General features: G+C 52.1%; 1 protein-coding gene across 1 annotated transcript; it reads right to left on the bottom strand.

The window, feature by feature from the left end:
• Positions 1-7695: 7695 nt before the first annotated feature.
• LOC115334022 (101 kDa malaria antigen-like) lies at positions 7696-10813 on the bottom strand. The gene is made up of 5 exons (XM_029997726.2): positions 9801-10813; positions 9532-9622; positions 9311-9435; positions 8395-8473; positions 7696-8228 (listed from the first exon to the last, which is right to left on the bottom strand). Coding segments are annotated over exons 2-5 (225 nt in total). The 5' UTR covers positions 9551-9622; positions 9801-10813; the 3' UTR covers positions 7696-8226.
• Between the last annotated feature and the right edge of the window lie 3903 nt (positions 10814-14716).

Here is a 14716-nt window from a genome sequence, read left to right as displayed (position 1 = left end):
TTTTGATCCCTTCAGAGCAGAGAAATCTCTGGCGATATTTAGCAGCACAGCCCCGAACACCTCCTGAGCGTGGCATTAGGGACAGCGGTCGCCCCAGGAGCGTTGTGGGGCTGTCAGGGACTCTGCCCTGCAGGGGACATTTTCCATGTTCCCCATCCGCAGGATCAGTCTTTGGTTGCCCTCCCAGAGGGACCTGCCACATCACTTCCCCAGCAGTTCTCCCAGTTCTCAGATGGGCAAGGCTCATTCACAGCAGACGCTGTCCTCTCATGATTTACTTCTCGCCATGGCTAGTTTTTCCACCAAAACCTGGCTGTTCACTAAAACAAAAGATTGCCACCAGGGAGTCCTCACCAGTCTTATCTCCAGATTACCCCTCAAGAAGGACACGTTCATGGCTCCTGAGCCATGAAATGAGGGTGATTTTAGCTACCGCAGCCACTTTTGCAGCGATGTGCTTGAAGAGTGCTCCCATAACCTGTTTGTGTGGCTCAGTTTGGGAGCAGCAGCCCTCTGCCACGGGCAGCTGGCATCAGGTGAGGAGTGTAGCATCTTTCATCACCCCAGCCAGCTCCTCTGGGAGACACTGGGCTGTTTCCTGGGACCTGCCTCCTTTTCCTCACCTCCTGATTCACTCTACAACCATTCTCACGTGTGTGGGCTCTCCAGCGCCTTGTAAGCGGTGAGGACGTGCTGCTGCCTTTGCATAATGCAGTTAAAAATCAATCAACCACGACACACGAGTCGGCTGGAAACCAGGCTTCATTAGCGCCAGCACAAGAACAATTTGTTTTCTCCATTCCATCCAGAGCTGAGCTGGTTCTGAACTCCAAATGCTTTTGCTTGTCACTGGTGTGTTTGTGCTGACTCAGTACATAACTGAAAAAAAAATAAAAATAAAAAAAAGCTTTAAATGCTTAATGCTAACCATTCTGCTGGCCAGATGAGGACTTCACATTTTGCATAACACAGAACAGATCGCACTGTGTTAAGGAACTACTTGCAAAGCACAATAGGATTTATTTTATAATATTTTTTTTTCACTTTAAAGGTGGGAAACAGCCCAGGGTCAGTGCAGGGTGAGGAGTTCCAGGTGTTGCTGCAGGGGAAACCGGTTCCTCCTCTGGCTCCCAGCCACACACGCTGCTTGTGCTTCGGCTCAAGTAGAGCCTCATTAATGTGGTCCAGACTGTTGACGGTGCAACATGGGGATTTCACACCAGCTACATTTGCTCATTTTTAGTGCATAAATATTTGTTGCAAGCGTTGACATTTGATTTTGACACATTAGGGATTAAGGAGTGGCTCAGAGGTGACAGCACCTTCCCAGTGGTGCCTTTTTTTGTGCAGAGAGGAGAGACCTGTGTGCTCCTTAGGATGTCTTCAAAGGCACCACAAGCACTTGCTAAACAGGAATATGCAGCCTGAATGTCGTGACCCCTTTTACACACAGCTATCCCCGCTCTGCCCACCGACCTCCTCCTGCGTGGATGAGGCTGTCACCATCAGACCTGAAAGTCCTGTTGCACAGAGGTAAAACTAGTTTCCCCGTTTCAAAAGCAGCGGAACGAGGAAAGCGTTGGCATCCCAGCTGCGGAGGAGAGTTGCCATCAGCAAGGGCCACGCGGGGCTGATGGTGGCACGGATGTGTAAGAGCCAGCGCAGCCTGCTCGGTGATCAGGCAAAGAGCCAGGGCCAAATCCAGCCTCAGCATCTGTGCAGACCCACTCGTGCCCCCGTGGTTTACAGCACCCTTTCAGCAGCGCCGCGCCTGGATCCCGGCTTGTCTGCAAGCCTTGAGAGTTGGCCTAAGGAATTATTTTTACACCTCAGTACGTGCAGATAACACGTAGGGAGTTATTTGCATCATACGCCTCCCAGCCTGTCAACAAACACATCAGCCTTCTGGAATTTTTGCTTTATTTGCATCATAGTATTTCTAGACCCAGGATGTTATTCAACCACCAGGTTTCTCCATTTGCCACACGCGGTTCAAAGCCGGTCCTGGGAAGTGAAGCAAAAGGAAGTGGAAGCAGGTGGTGTGGGAAACTCTTCGTCTACAGTCACAGCTCCTCTTTTATAACAAGCACCTTTTCTTTCAGGTCTCTGTATTCAATAAGGGGAGCTGCTCCATGCCTGGTTTTCTCTCAGGCAGAAGCAAGCAGATTGCCACACTGCTCCTTGATGTTTGGTATTCGAGGTCTGCACTGTGCTGACTAGGCATTGGGCAGGGAGCAATCATATAAATTACATGGTATTGTTCCTGGGTCCTGAAACTCTGCTGCTTGAGAGCTCAGAGACGCCCCGACTCTCTCAATAAGGAGGATCAGATGTAAACAGGCTTGGGGAATTAAAGAAAACTTTAATATTTTCCTTTAAAGAAAACTTTAATATTTTCCCTTCTGAGTCATACAGGCTTTGCCTGAGGCATCATCATTCCTAGAGAAATGAGTTGACTGTCACATGGATTGGCGGGACACAGAGCTGCGATGTAATGTTATCTCATTGCTCATGTAACTGGGCTTATGCCTGAACCCCTGGAAACTGGAGAGTCACAGGGGGAGAGCCCAGATCCGCATCTGGCTCGTTTTACTTCTCTTGGGCCAAACATCTTGGCAAAGAGGTTGGCAGAACATTATCACTCGGTCTTGGAAGCGAGTCCCACATAAAATGCATGGAGATGTCTTTTTCCATGCGTGGTCACGTACAAGCCACATACCCCTGAGAAGGGAGTACAGGTAAAAGCGAGGTCAGAATTGTCCCCATTATCCAGGGGGAAGCCCTAGGATGGGTGACAAGACCATGGTCTGTGGTGCAGGGTGCTATAAGTTTGCCTCGATGCTTTGCAATTGTTTCATTGGTGTTTCAAGGGCAGCTGAAGGTCCCCCATCTGTAGAAGATCCCACGGAGGGGCCCAAAGTCAGCACAGCTTGTTCAGCACCATCTAATCCTAGGGTGCATAAGGGCACGGATAACATAACCAGGTGATGAGAGGAGGAAAAGCCATAAGGAACCCACTCTCTGAGGACACGACTCCACCTTTACATTGCAGCCAGCTCCACCACTTCCAAGGGGGTTGGTGTCCACAGGGAGCTGCATCCTAGCAGGCTGGACCTGGAGGTCATATCCTCCACTTCATCTTCTGGATGGGGAGAGCTGATTTCTAATCAGTCGTTACTGCAGGGTCAGACAAAAGTTACCAGCTTCACAAGCTGCTGTGCGTCCACGTGCCTGACGTGGGACGTGTGGCCGGGGGTGACGCCGTGGTGGCCCATCACTGCAGCTCAGGGACTTGCCAGGTTGTCCTGCCCTGCTCATTCACCAGCCCGTGTGGCCTTGGCTCTTTTCCCCAGCAAGAAGCGAGTATTTGCCACCTGCCTTATTTCTTCCTTTTTTTACTTTTCCTGTTTAGCTCCCACCCACCTGACACGGATGCCAGCGGGGCTGGCGGGGACCCAGCGCTGCCTTTTCACTTTGCCAAAGGAGGCTGCAAGTGGCGGTGGGTGGGCTCTGCAGATGGCAGAGCCTGGTCTGCGGTGATGCCTCTATCCTGCCGTGGTCAGGTCAGGTCCAGGGTCCAGCTTGTCCCACGCATCCCACCTCTTAATGGGTCACAGAAGGGTGCTAGCTGGCGGAGGAGCCCGGCTCCCCTTCACAGGGCACCGACTGGGAGCGACTCCACTGGTGCCAGTGGGTTTGTCTGGGTGCAGGGCAAGCTGTGAGGTCCTGCAGCCGAGCATCTGCTCCACGAATGCTCCCTTCCCCGGTGGCCAAGTGCTGCTGGGTGAGTGCTTGCCCCAGCTGCACTGCCTGGGGGGCTGCAGATCTGTCCCCCCTCTCTGCTCTTGGTGTTGGCTCCTGTACAGATGTTTTTCCACATGAGCTTTTGTGTGTAGCTTCCTCATCCTCTGCCCTGGTCTTTATTCCTTCAGCTCCAGCGTCTCCACCGCCACCAGCCTGATAATTCAGTGTCATTCTTTGTGAGGACAAAAGAGCTCTTGCGAAGCCAGCGGCTCAAATTCCAGCTCAGAACTGTGTCTGACCCACCATGGAGGAGAACGAAGCACTTTGAAGACTCAGAGAGCAACGCAGGGGGCTGCTCAGGGTCTTCCACAGCCCCCGCTTCCCCACAGCCAGCTGGTGTGAAGCCCTAAACACAGGTACTGGGCTGGATTTCAGGCAGGATGAGCAGGGCTGTGTCTCTACCGCAATTATAAATAGCTGCTTGTGGGCTCCCTGGCTGGCTGCAGCGGCGGTGGCCTGGGCAGAGCTCTCTGCTCGGGGAGCGGATGAGTATTTCTGGCTGTGCCTTTTTTTTTTCACGGACTGTTTCACCTCCACCTCTCGCTGCACTTTGGATGGCAGGTGAGTCGTGTTTGGGTAAGTGAGTCATCGCCCCGCCGCCAGCGAGCCCTTTCATAACGCGCAGACGTCATGGCTTTTAAAGAGGTCAAGTTGTTAGTACTCGGCAGAAGATCTCTCACTCAGAAACCTGTCCTGGTGGATCTGCTGGAGCAAATTGCAGGTTTTCCTTCACAAGAAGCCTGGCACCATTTCCGTGTAGACTTTAGGAATGTACTGCAGTGAGCTTTGGGGATTACAGAGCCCACTCTGCTCTTCTGAAAGAGCAAATGCAGGAGTCCTGGAAGGGTTTGCAGGGGAGAGAAGCTCCTGTGAAAGTTGTGTGTCCTTAGAGTCATTTTTATGAAAATGAATCCCAAGTGGCTCAATGAATAAAGCTCTGCCATAACTTTTAGCTGCTAATTAACATAGCAAAAAGTCTTAATTTACAGATTTTCAGAACGAAGGGAGAAGTTGCAGAAGGCTGCAGCACAGAGAGGAGCAAGTGTGAGTGCTCTGCAGGGAGCAGGAGCAGAAGCAGGGATTTGACCTTCCAAAATATCCTTCACTTGCAAGATTTAAGTTCTGTTTGGGTTTTGCTTTTCTTATTATTCAGCACAAAAATAGAAGAGTCGTTTCACAGGAAACCTCTGCCCGGCAGTCTGCAGAGATTAGCAGATCATAAGCAGGGCTGCGGGAATCAGCTTTTCTGGGAAAGTCAGGATTTCTAACTGTTTCCATTTTTTAGTGGAATGAAAAAGCAGCTTGAAATTTTTCATGAAGAAGGTCACTTGGGAACAGAGGAAAGATTTCTTTTTGATCTCTACCTTAGAGAGGCTTGTTTCCCTAATAGGACACTTTATTATATAAAGCCCCTAGATGCAAGATGAAAAATTTCACAGCAAAATAAAGGCCCAGCCTTTCTGTTCTGAAATTGTTGGCATTTATAGAAAATGCCTTCATTTGAGGGCATCTCTGCATGAAATGGTATGGAAATCAATTCTGTCTCTACGCCTAAGCTCTCCTGGCATTTCTGCTGCTACGAGGCCCTCGACAGCCACGTGCCGCGCGGGGTCCCTGCGGGTACCCCCAGCTGCTGTGAGCAGGGGCAGCACAGCCCCTCCTGTTCTCCGAGGACCAGCCGAGGTTATTATATAAAGAGGAGTAAATGTGTGTAAACAAGACTTGCTTAAGTAACTCCACGGCTGCCAGTTTCTCTTGCTGGTCTTCTTTTCCTACTCCACCCCTCCAGAGCCTGACGTGATGGGCGTTCGGCACGGCTCTGTCCACGCTCCTCTCCCAGCCGGGTGAAGGCACATCAGCTCCAAGGAGCCCCTAGTTGAACCTTGCAGATGCTTCAAGAAAATGAGGTGGTTAAACACCGCGATGAAGTCAGACCTCATGCCCGGCAGTGCTTGGGAAGCTGCTGGCTGTCACGTCTGTGGGCGAGCACCCATCCCAGCGCACCCAGGTTGTGCTGGGAGACGCCAAGCTCTCCGTGGCCATATCCTGCAGGACAGCCACTGTGCCCCTGCGGCTGAGACAATCCCCGAAAGCCAAATGTTCCACCTGCTTCTTGCCTCCTCCACTAAGTGTTTTTAGAGCCTTAATCCACGTGGCTGGCGCGAATGCTCGTGCTATACGCCCATTCGCGTCGCCTGGCTTCAAGCCAGGGCTGAAATGCAATGAGGACTTAGGGACACCAGGTAATTTGAAATGGTTTTTCACCCCCGCAACTTTCTCGGAAAACTTGACCAGTTCAAATCAAGGCAGTGCACGGGCACAGAGGGGAGCGAGCTACGTGCGGGGCGAAGTGCCAAAGGCAGGACAGAGAACCTCTCGGCTGCCGGAGGAGACGCCTGGATGTTCGCACAGCCCGTCCCTGGGTGTGTTTTGCTTTTTGCTCTTGTGCCACAGGGATCTGGCTGCACGTGTTATATTTGCACACAGCTTAGCGCAGTGGCCTGAAGCAGGGACCGTAAAACGCAAACAGCAAACAGTAAGACTGCCTGGCTCGGCCCTCGCCATCACCCAGCAGTGCGGGGTGTACCCAACACTGGCTCTGAGGACGTGAAGATGCTGAGATTTGGGGCAGTGTGAGGGCACGTTGGTAGAATCAGCTGCAGACAGCCATTTGCAAGCTTCGCTCACTTTGGGAGCTGGGGCACAAGGTGCAGAGGACAATTTTAGGGCTTTTAGCTTGTTAGGTGAGATATCTGGCATCAGCTGAATCTGACTCCAGTGAGATGCAACACCTCTCAGCTCTAACTAAGCATCTACAGGCATGCCTGACCTCAGAAAATAGTCTGGCACAGCATGCTTGAAAACTTTCCAACCTTTAACTTAAAAAGAAAAGGCAGGGCCTCCCCTTTTTGTGTCCAGATGCAGAGAATTTATTCCAAGAAATTCCCATCCTGCAGGAGCGTGGCCTGAGAGGACTGTAAAATGCTTCAACTCCATATACTATTTGCAAGTAGGTTGTGTCTTGAGCAAGAGTCCTGCGTACTTGCACGGAAGAGAAAGTAAAATATGTAAAATAACCCCACACAGGGTTATTTTACATTAAGGGACCCTTGTTCATGGAGCAATAAGGCACTGAGACTTGGGCTTTCCCTGCTGAAGCCGAACCAGCACACTGAAACCCAGTTTAGCTTTTGGGGTTGTTTGTTTTTCCTGTCTTTGTGTTTTCCCTTTAATCTTTGTGCTGGATAATTAAGACAACATTCCTCAGCATCTTGCCTGCTGTTTGTTGTGATTATACAATAGCCAGCTGCATTTGTTCCATGAAAACAATATCTAAAGCCACATTTTGTGGTTTCAAGTAAAATCCTCCACGGTCTTGACTCTTAAACTCGAGTTTGTCCAAAATCCGCATTACTTAGGAAAATACCCTTAAAAATAGACTCCTTAAGGAAAGCGAAGCAACGCGGTGACCCAGCAAAGTTTGCATTGAAGTTTTTATTGCCGGTGAGACTTCCAGGCTTGGCCTAATACCGCCAGCAGCAGGGGTGGGTCGGGGTGCTGGCACTGCTTTTTAAGGGCGCAATCTCCTCCTCCGAGGGCCCTTTTCGCTGCAGGGTTGGACCCCGCAGGCACCTCCCGCACCTTACAAAACAGCCGAGCGGTTATGAAACGCGGGGACCCGTTGTCACACCGTGCCATTCCCGGTAGATGGCGGTGCCAGCTCATTTTTCCCCAATGTTTTCCCCCCATTTTTTTTTTTTTTTTTCTCCCCACCGGTGCTGAGCCTGGTTCCAGCCCCAGGCGGGCTGCGCGTAGCGGGGGCGGGGCTGCACTGCAGAAAGGCAGGTTGCTGGTGGTTTTTGGTTTCGGATTTTTTTTTTTTTCCCCACTGTAACAGCTTTTCGTATGTTTCCGATAAATGTGAAATCATAGTCAGTTGTAACAGCTCGGCACAGCCCCAGGCGGCTGGAGCCGCCTTTGGCACAGCCCGTCTGTCCCTGCTCAGGCTGCTCCATCCCACAGCAAGAGGTGTCGAGGGGACAGGGAGGATACCGGTACTACCTAATTTTGTGGGACTTTGCAGAGCCAGGCAGCCAGAGCCCCCGGATTACTCTCCAGACTCTTTCACAGTCTTGAACAAAACCTGCCTCCGCTCACCCAGACCCCAGCTCCCCACCTATTGCCTTTTCTTGGCTGTTTCCTTCTCAGGAGGGACAGATAGCACCGGGTAGGCAGCGTGACTGGATGAATAAATAGCATTTCTCTTTGGAGCCCACAAACACCTTTATTTGGCTAAAAGTGGCCCAGGCCCCCTCCAGCACATGCTGCCGTTTGCATCTCCACCTCCTCAGCATGTCCCGGGTGCGCGCTGCTGCTCCAGCACGGAAAGGCTAATCTTTGTCTTCCTTCTCATCATCCTTGTCCTGGGGCAGGAACAAAAAGAAACGGGAACAGGACATGAGGGGTGTTTTGTGTCCCAGCCCCTGGTACCTCTATGTATTTGATAGCACCAGTAGCCAGCACCCACACAGGGGTTTGTAGGTGCAAACCCCACAGGGCTGGCGTGCAGTGGGGCAGCCAGGCCCCAGCACAGAGCTGGTGGTGTGGTTACCTCCTGCAAGGCGCTGTCAGAGCTGCTGCTGCTCCTCCCGTCCTCTCCTCCGTCTCCCTGCAGGGGCGAAGAGAGAAGGACAAGCATCACCGAGGTCCCCGGCACCCCGTTTGCCGTTCGAGCTAGAGCCTCAAGTCAGAGAGATGTCTGGTCTTGTGGGTATCTAGAGCCAGGCTTTGCACCGATGGTGCTGTGGAACCACGTGTGCCCATGACCCCGCAGAGACCTCCAGAGCCAGGAGCAAGGATTCGGTGGTGTGTGCAGTGCAGACAGCATCGCTGTCCACAGCAGCATCTCATTTGGGTTGAAACAGAAGGAAAAGGAGGGAGAACTAACTGGGAATATTGGGAACAAAGAGAGCTGTCTCTCAGTGGAAAAGCCATGCAGACAGTGTGATTTCTAGGCTGTGGACAGCATAGCTCCATCCACCAGAGGCATGGGGTTGCCATGGGTCAGACGTGGCTTCCCTTCACAGCCAGGATGTAAATCAGTTGGGGCCGGTGCTTTCTAACACCCCACAAACCTGCCTGCACAGGGCTCGGTGGCGACCTGGGAGCTCTGCATCATTCACATCCCCGCTGCACCATGCTCACCCACGGAGGTGGCCCTACTCCGTAGCTGCCTGCCTCCCCCTGGGACACCGATCCTCCTCGCAGGAGCCGGCCCTGTCCCGCCACGTGCTGGGCAGTGGGTGCTCAGGGTGCTGGATGCCCCACAGACACCACACAGCCAGTGGTACAGTTGGTCCAGGGGGTCCCCAGCACAGTCCCCAGCATCAGATGGTTTGGCAAGTGCTGGGGTCACCCTGAGCCCCAAGCTGGGGACTTTGGGGCTGGAAACCCTCTGGCAAAAGGTTCAGCAGCTGATCTGCAGAAAACTCCATCATTCCCCTACCTTTTCCTCCTCCTCCTTCTTCTCCTTCTCTTTTTCTACGTCAGTCTTTTCCTTCTCCTCTTCTTCCTTCTCTTCTTCCTTGTCCTTTTCCTTCTCCTCTCTCTCCTTATCTTCCCGTCCAAACCCTACAACAGGGCACAGAAGGAGGTTCATTGCCAGCATGCAGCATCCAGCCCACGCAATCCCAGCAGGTTCTCCTTGCATTCACACCAAACACTCACATTTCAGGATTGTCGACATTTCACCGACGCCAAATTGCTCTGGGGCACGAGACCGTCACACCTATGGCACAGAGAGAGCCTGAAGAAACAACTGGAAAGTGGAGTAAGGTGAGCTTTTCAGGGATGAAAACGCCTCCCTGGATCCTACCACTCATTTTTCTCTTCTCCATGGGAGAAGAGGCCCTGTGCACTTCCTACCCCCCAAAACAGCAGGGAAAGGGGTAAAGCAGTCTGTGGCCTCCACGAAAAAGACCAGACCTTGTACCCACCCAGGCAGCACCCACTGCGCTGCACCCAGGGAAGCAGCAAGGGGAGAGTGATGGAGGCAGACAGAGAAATCTCAGGGCAAACGTGCAGGGAGATGCCTTAAACCTGCCATGAGCAGGTGCAAATTACAGAAGTATTTCAAATTAAATAAGGATGAATCAATAGAGAGCAGGCGTTGGGGCTCCCGAGAAGCCTCGGCAGAAAGAAGACCTCCTTCGGGGACAGGGCGATGGCAGGGAGAGAGATGAGACAGCAGTGAGCAGAAGAGAAGCAGAGAGCAACAGCAAGAAAACTCCAAGCATTGATTAGGTGCCTGAAAGGTGACACGAAAAGAAAAGAAAGACAGCTTGCTTTAAAAATAGCAGGACCAAACAAAGTCCATGAAATAGTCCAGGCAGGTCAAACCCTCCCTCTCATACACAAATGGCAAAACAGGGCAAAGGGAAGGGCAGCAGGGGCGAGGGATCGGGTCCCTTCTGCTCCCAGGGAAGAGCAGAGTTGTTCCCTTGCCGCAGCAGGTAATTAGGAAACAGTTTCTCTTCCAGTCACTGATGGAGGCAGGCAGAATATTAATGCTTTCTTTTAAAGTTTTTTTTTTTTTTAGCCATAAAATGACATCATCTGGTTGGTATTTGGGCTTTTAAAAAGAGTCAGTCGCAGCCTCTGAGCTGATAACATTGATTAGTATTTTCTAGACAGGTTTTGAGACCCCTGGGATGCTGCAGGGCAGCGGGAAGCAGTGGGGTTTGGGGCAGCATCTGGGGAGAGGCAGATTGGACAGGGAGGGCAGGAGTGTGGGAACTGGCTGATAAAAGGCGTAATTAGTGCAAAGTTACAATCTAATTAATAATGAACAGTAATCTAATTAATCTCTGTAATTAAGAAGTACAACTACCAATTGGAAATAATTACATTTTAATCTAAAATCATTAAAAATAATCAAACGTTAACAAAAGAAAAGGCAGCCCCTGGGAAAGTGCAGGAGAAGATGCAGCTGATGCCCTGACCCCAGGTCCTGCTCACCAAAGCTGCTCCGCAGCTCCTGCAGCACGTGCCCAGCCCCAAATCCACAGAGAATGCCCCTGCCTCGTGCCTTCACTGCCTGGGGACTGAGCAGATAGGAAAGGCACAAGGTACCCAGAGGTGGACCTCAAGCTTTGAACTGTGAGATGGGCAACCAGACCAAAGCCCAGCAGCCAGGGCTGGGAAGGGGTAGTGCTGCCCCAACTCACATTAAGAAATGCCCCCGTGGGGGGCTACAACCCTTTGATTCCCTACCGTACCATTAACCCTGTCCCTGGGGACGAACCCAGCAGATTTTCAAAAGATGGGGTGGGCTCCCCCACCCCGGGGCTCTGCCACGCTCCTGTCTGGGGTGGTGCCACTCAGCACCCTGTGCAGTCCCCTCCGTGGGTGGTGGCTCAGGTGATGGCAGCCAACGCTTAGCTTTTTCCCATCCGAGACCAGCAGATCCAGTTTTGCCTGTTCCTTCAGAGCCTCAGCCACACGGCATTTCAGGCAGGCAGGTTTCCCTATCCTAGATGAGCTGGTTCCCTAAAACCCGGGCAGAGCAAACCAGCAAAACCCAGGGACCAGCTCTATGGTCCCCACTGACAAGCTGCACTTGTCCTCCATGGCCGAGCAAAGCATGAGGTGCACGTGGATCAGACCACTGGCTAACGAAGCAAACCTGCATATTCATACCCCACCAGATACGATAGCCTGGATATGCCATTATTTAACCCCAGGCACAATGGGCTTACAGGTCACGGTGTTTGTGCCCACTCCTGTCTCACCCAGGGGACTGAACTCCTTCCCCCAAGGCTCAGGCATGATGCCTGATTGCCATCCCCAAGACCACATGGAGCGCAAGCCATCCTGGAGATGCTCCTGCTGCCCCCTCTGCTTCACCCTGCCTTCCTGCTCTGCTTCTCCAGCCTGGAAAATTGATACGCAAGTCTGTAAATCCCCCTCAATGACAGGAGGGAGACAGGAAAGCGCCTTACCTGCAGCTGAAAAAAGGCAAGCGGCCTCCTCGATGCCTGGCTGGCAGCTGGAGCTGGGTATTTGAGTGTTGCGGTCTCCTCCCCAGTCCCACTTTCAGAGCAGAAAAACTGGCTCTGCCACCCGCCACGGACAGCACATGACACCAGGAACATGACCAGTCGCATTCGCATTCGTACCTGTGAGAGGCATTGCCTCCAGCACGGGCAGGAGCAGAAAGACCCTTGGCAAGCAAGCCAGGGCAGCTCTAGAGGCTGCGGACACCCACAGGGACCAGCCCTGGGACCAGGGAGGGCACTGGGGACTCAGAACGTGCTATGGTCAGGACCCTGCTGGGAGCAGAGAAGAGGGGATTTGGGGGTGTCCTTAAAACCATGCCGAGAGGAACCTCGAGCAGGTCCTTGCTCCCCTCTTGGTGGGAAGTGTCAGGTGGCTCCAGGAGGTCCAGGCAAGGCTGGACCAGCAGAACTCAGCACTCCCCGCTCCCTCCGATGCTTGTCCTTGCTGCTGGCTTTCACTCCAACATATCATTAAGCAAATACCTGTCAGCAGAGAGCAGTTACCAGCAGGTTTAAACACTTGCATAATGTGCTTCCCCTCTAATGCAATGCCCTCGTTTCTAATAGCACCAATATGGGATAATAACAGTAACAATAACGTCAAGAAGGGCTTGTGTACCTGAAAGCTAATTTGCTTTCTCCACCTAATAAAAGGTATTACCTCTCCCACAAGATTTGCCCCATTTAAAGCCTTCAACTCTACAACAAAGTTGCTCCCGCAGTCATTTGACTTTAAATTACAGTAATTGCAGCATGCATGGAGCCCCCTCCCACCGAGCAAGACTAACCCTGGGTAACTCATACAGGGAGCAAGCAGCCGTACAGAAGTCACTTGTCCCAAAAACCTAGCCATGTCTGTGCCAGGCCTCCTCCACCAGAGCCTGCCCCAAATGTAGAGCAGGAGTCCACTCAGCAGGCTTAGATCAGAAATAAGGGATGGGTTTTAACAGCAAGGGTGGATAAACACTGGAGCACCTCAGCAAAGCCAGTGGCAGAGTCCCTGTCGCTGCCAATTTTACAATAAATAGCAGTGGTGCTTTCTAGCAGGGATGCTTCACCTCACATAAAAATCATTTGGGGAACTCCCAGCAGCCAGAGCTCAGTCTTGGGGTAAACGATGGCAGCAATCCCGCCTGTCCCAGCGTGATCCAGCCACCAGGTCAACACAGCTGGGGAACTCGGGGTACAGTGCGGGAGCTCGGTGGAGATGTGCGCAGGGAGCACGGCACGGGACCCTGAACAGATCCAGGAAGGATGTTTGGTGTCGGGACCAGCTGGCACCCAACCCCACTCCTCTGAGCAGCTCCTGCCACCTTAGGAGGATCCTCCCCCACAAACACCACGCTCGACCTTATTTTTAACTGGTGACCTCATTGCTCGCTCCCTGCCAGCCCCAGCCGGGCTCTCAGTACTCTGATGCAAGGGACCTAAGCCTGCAGCATCCTCCAGTTAGAGCAGCCCATGGGACAGCCCTGCCATCACTCCCCGGACACGGGGACACAAAGCTGCCACCACCCAGCAGGACAGCGGAGAGTGACAGCCGCAGCCACTTCTAGGTCCCAGCCCACAAACCCCATCAGATCTGCTCTCACCCTGCAACAGGCACAAAGCTGCCCTCAAAGGAAGAAGGAAAGCAACCTGCCAGCCAGCACCCGAAACACCAGCGCATGGCCACCTCCGCACTGCTGTCAAAGTGCAGAGCTGTGAGGGACTAGCAAAACTCCCAGAAAACATTAATTAGCACAGTACTGGGCACTTACATCCTCCATTTGTGTGCCAAGGGGCCTTTGGCCACAGAAGACCAATCTCTCTGCTTAAATCACATCATCATAGACTGCTGTTTATTCAGGATCCAGTGTGCACACCTGGGAAGGAAATGCCAGAGGTCTCCTCCTCCTTCTCCTCCTGCCATTTCTTCCCTTCCTGCCTCTGAGTCAGACCATTTAATTTGTGCTGCAGGTGACCTGGGACAGCTGTACCCTCGGTCGGGGCCACCAGTAGCAACATAGCTGCTGCTTCTTCCAAACAAGGACAACTGCTCATCCTGCCTGTGTCAAAGGTTTTGCTGCTACCGAACGTGCGTGTTTTAATAATGAAAAATGAGTCCCTGGGAAGCTGGATGGGCAAGGGCTGGGAGGAAGTCCCAAAGCCCAGCAAGAGGACCAAGCCTTTTTCATGTTTTAAACCTTTCCACAGCAGCTGCCAGGAAGCAGCTTTTACAGCTGCAAGTAACAGAATCTCTCCCAAGGAAAGAAAATAATTGTGGAAGGCCTTTTTTTCCCCCTCCAAGTCACTGCCAGCATCTTAGCTAACTCTTATCTATTCTCAGCCACATCTCACCTCCCCAAACACTACCAGAAGTGCTCAAATTACTGCCAGCTCTCATTAGGTTCATGCACAAGGCAAGGCCGAGCGATAAGACCTCCAGACAGTTGGATGCTGAATTCTGATGAATCCTTTGGGTAGGAAGATTTCAGCAACTGTGGAACTGTTTTTGTTGGCTATCTATTGCAGTCTTTGCACTGGCACACAAGTGAAACTGGTGCACATTTCATTATTGGCTGCTATAACAAAATCCAGGTGGGCATATGATTGAAAGAATTACTGTCTGCATCTTAAAAAAAATAAATCTCCTCATTTCCTTTAATTATTAAACTACTCTACACTAAAGCACCGCAGGTCAGTAGAATTTATCTGCAAGAAGAGCAGCTGCTGCTTCATAAAACCCCGTTACCTTTACTTCTTCTCTTCTGACATTTCTGTAAATTTTGGCTTTGCGGCAGGAGCAAAGCTGCCATTTTGCATGGATGCAGGAATTGGGAGCTCGGCTGTGGGAGCTCTCGCTCCCCAGCCTG

The sequence above is a fragment of the Aquila chrysaetos genome, chromosome 22, assembly GCF_900496995.4.
Source record: "Aquila chrysaetos chrysaetos chromosome 22, bAquChr1.4, whole genome shotgun sequence".
Lineage (NCBI taxonomy): Eukaryota > Metazoa > Chordata > Aves > Accipitriformes > Accipitridae > Aquila > Aquila chrysaetos.
This window is presented reverse-complemented; position numbering and strand designations above follow the sequence as displayed.

Bases quoted from the DNA above. Each gene is read 5' to 3' on its own strand.
- LOC115334022 (XM_029997726.2), bottom strand. The intron at 8,474-9,310 runs GTAGGGGAATGA...TCGCCCCTGCAG, and splicing joins AGAAGGAGGAGGAGGAAAAG to GGAGACGGAGGAGAGGACGG.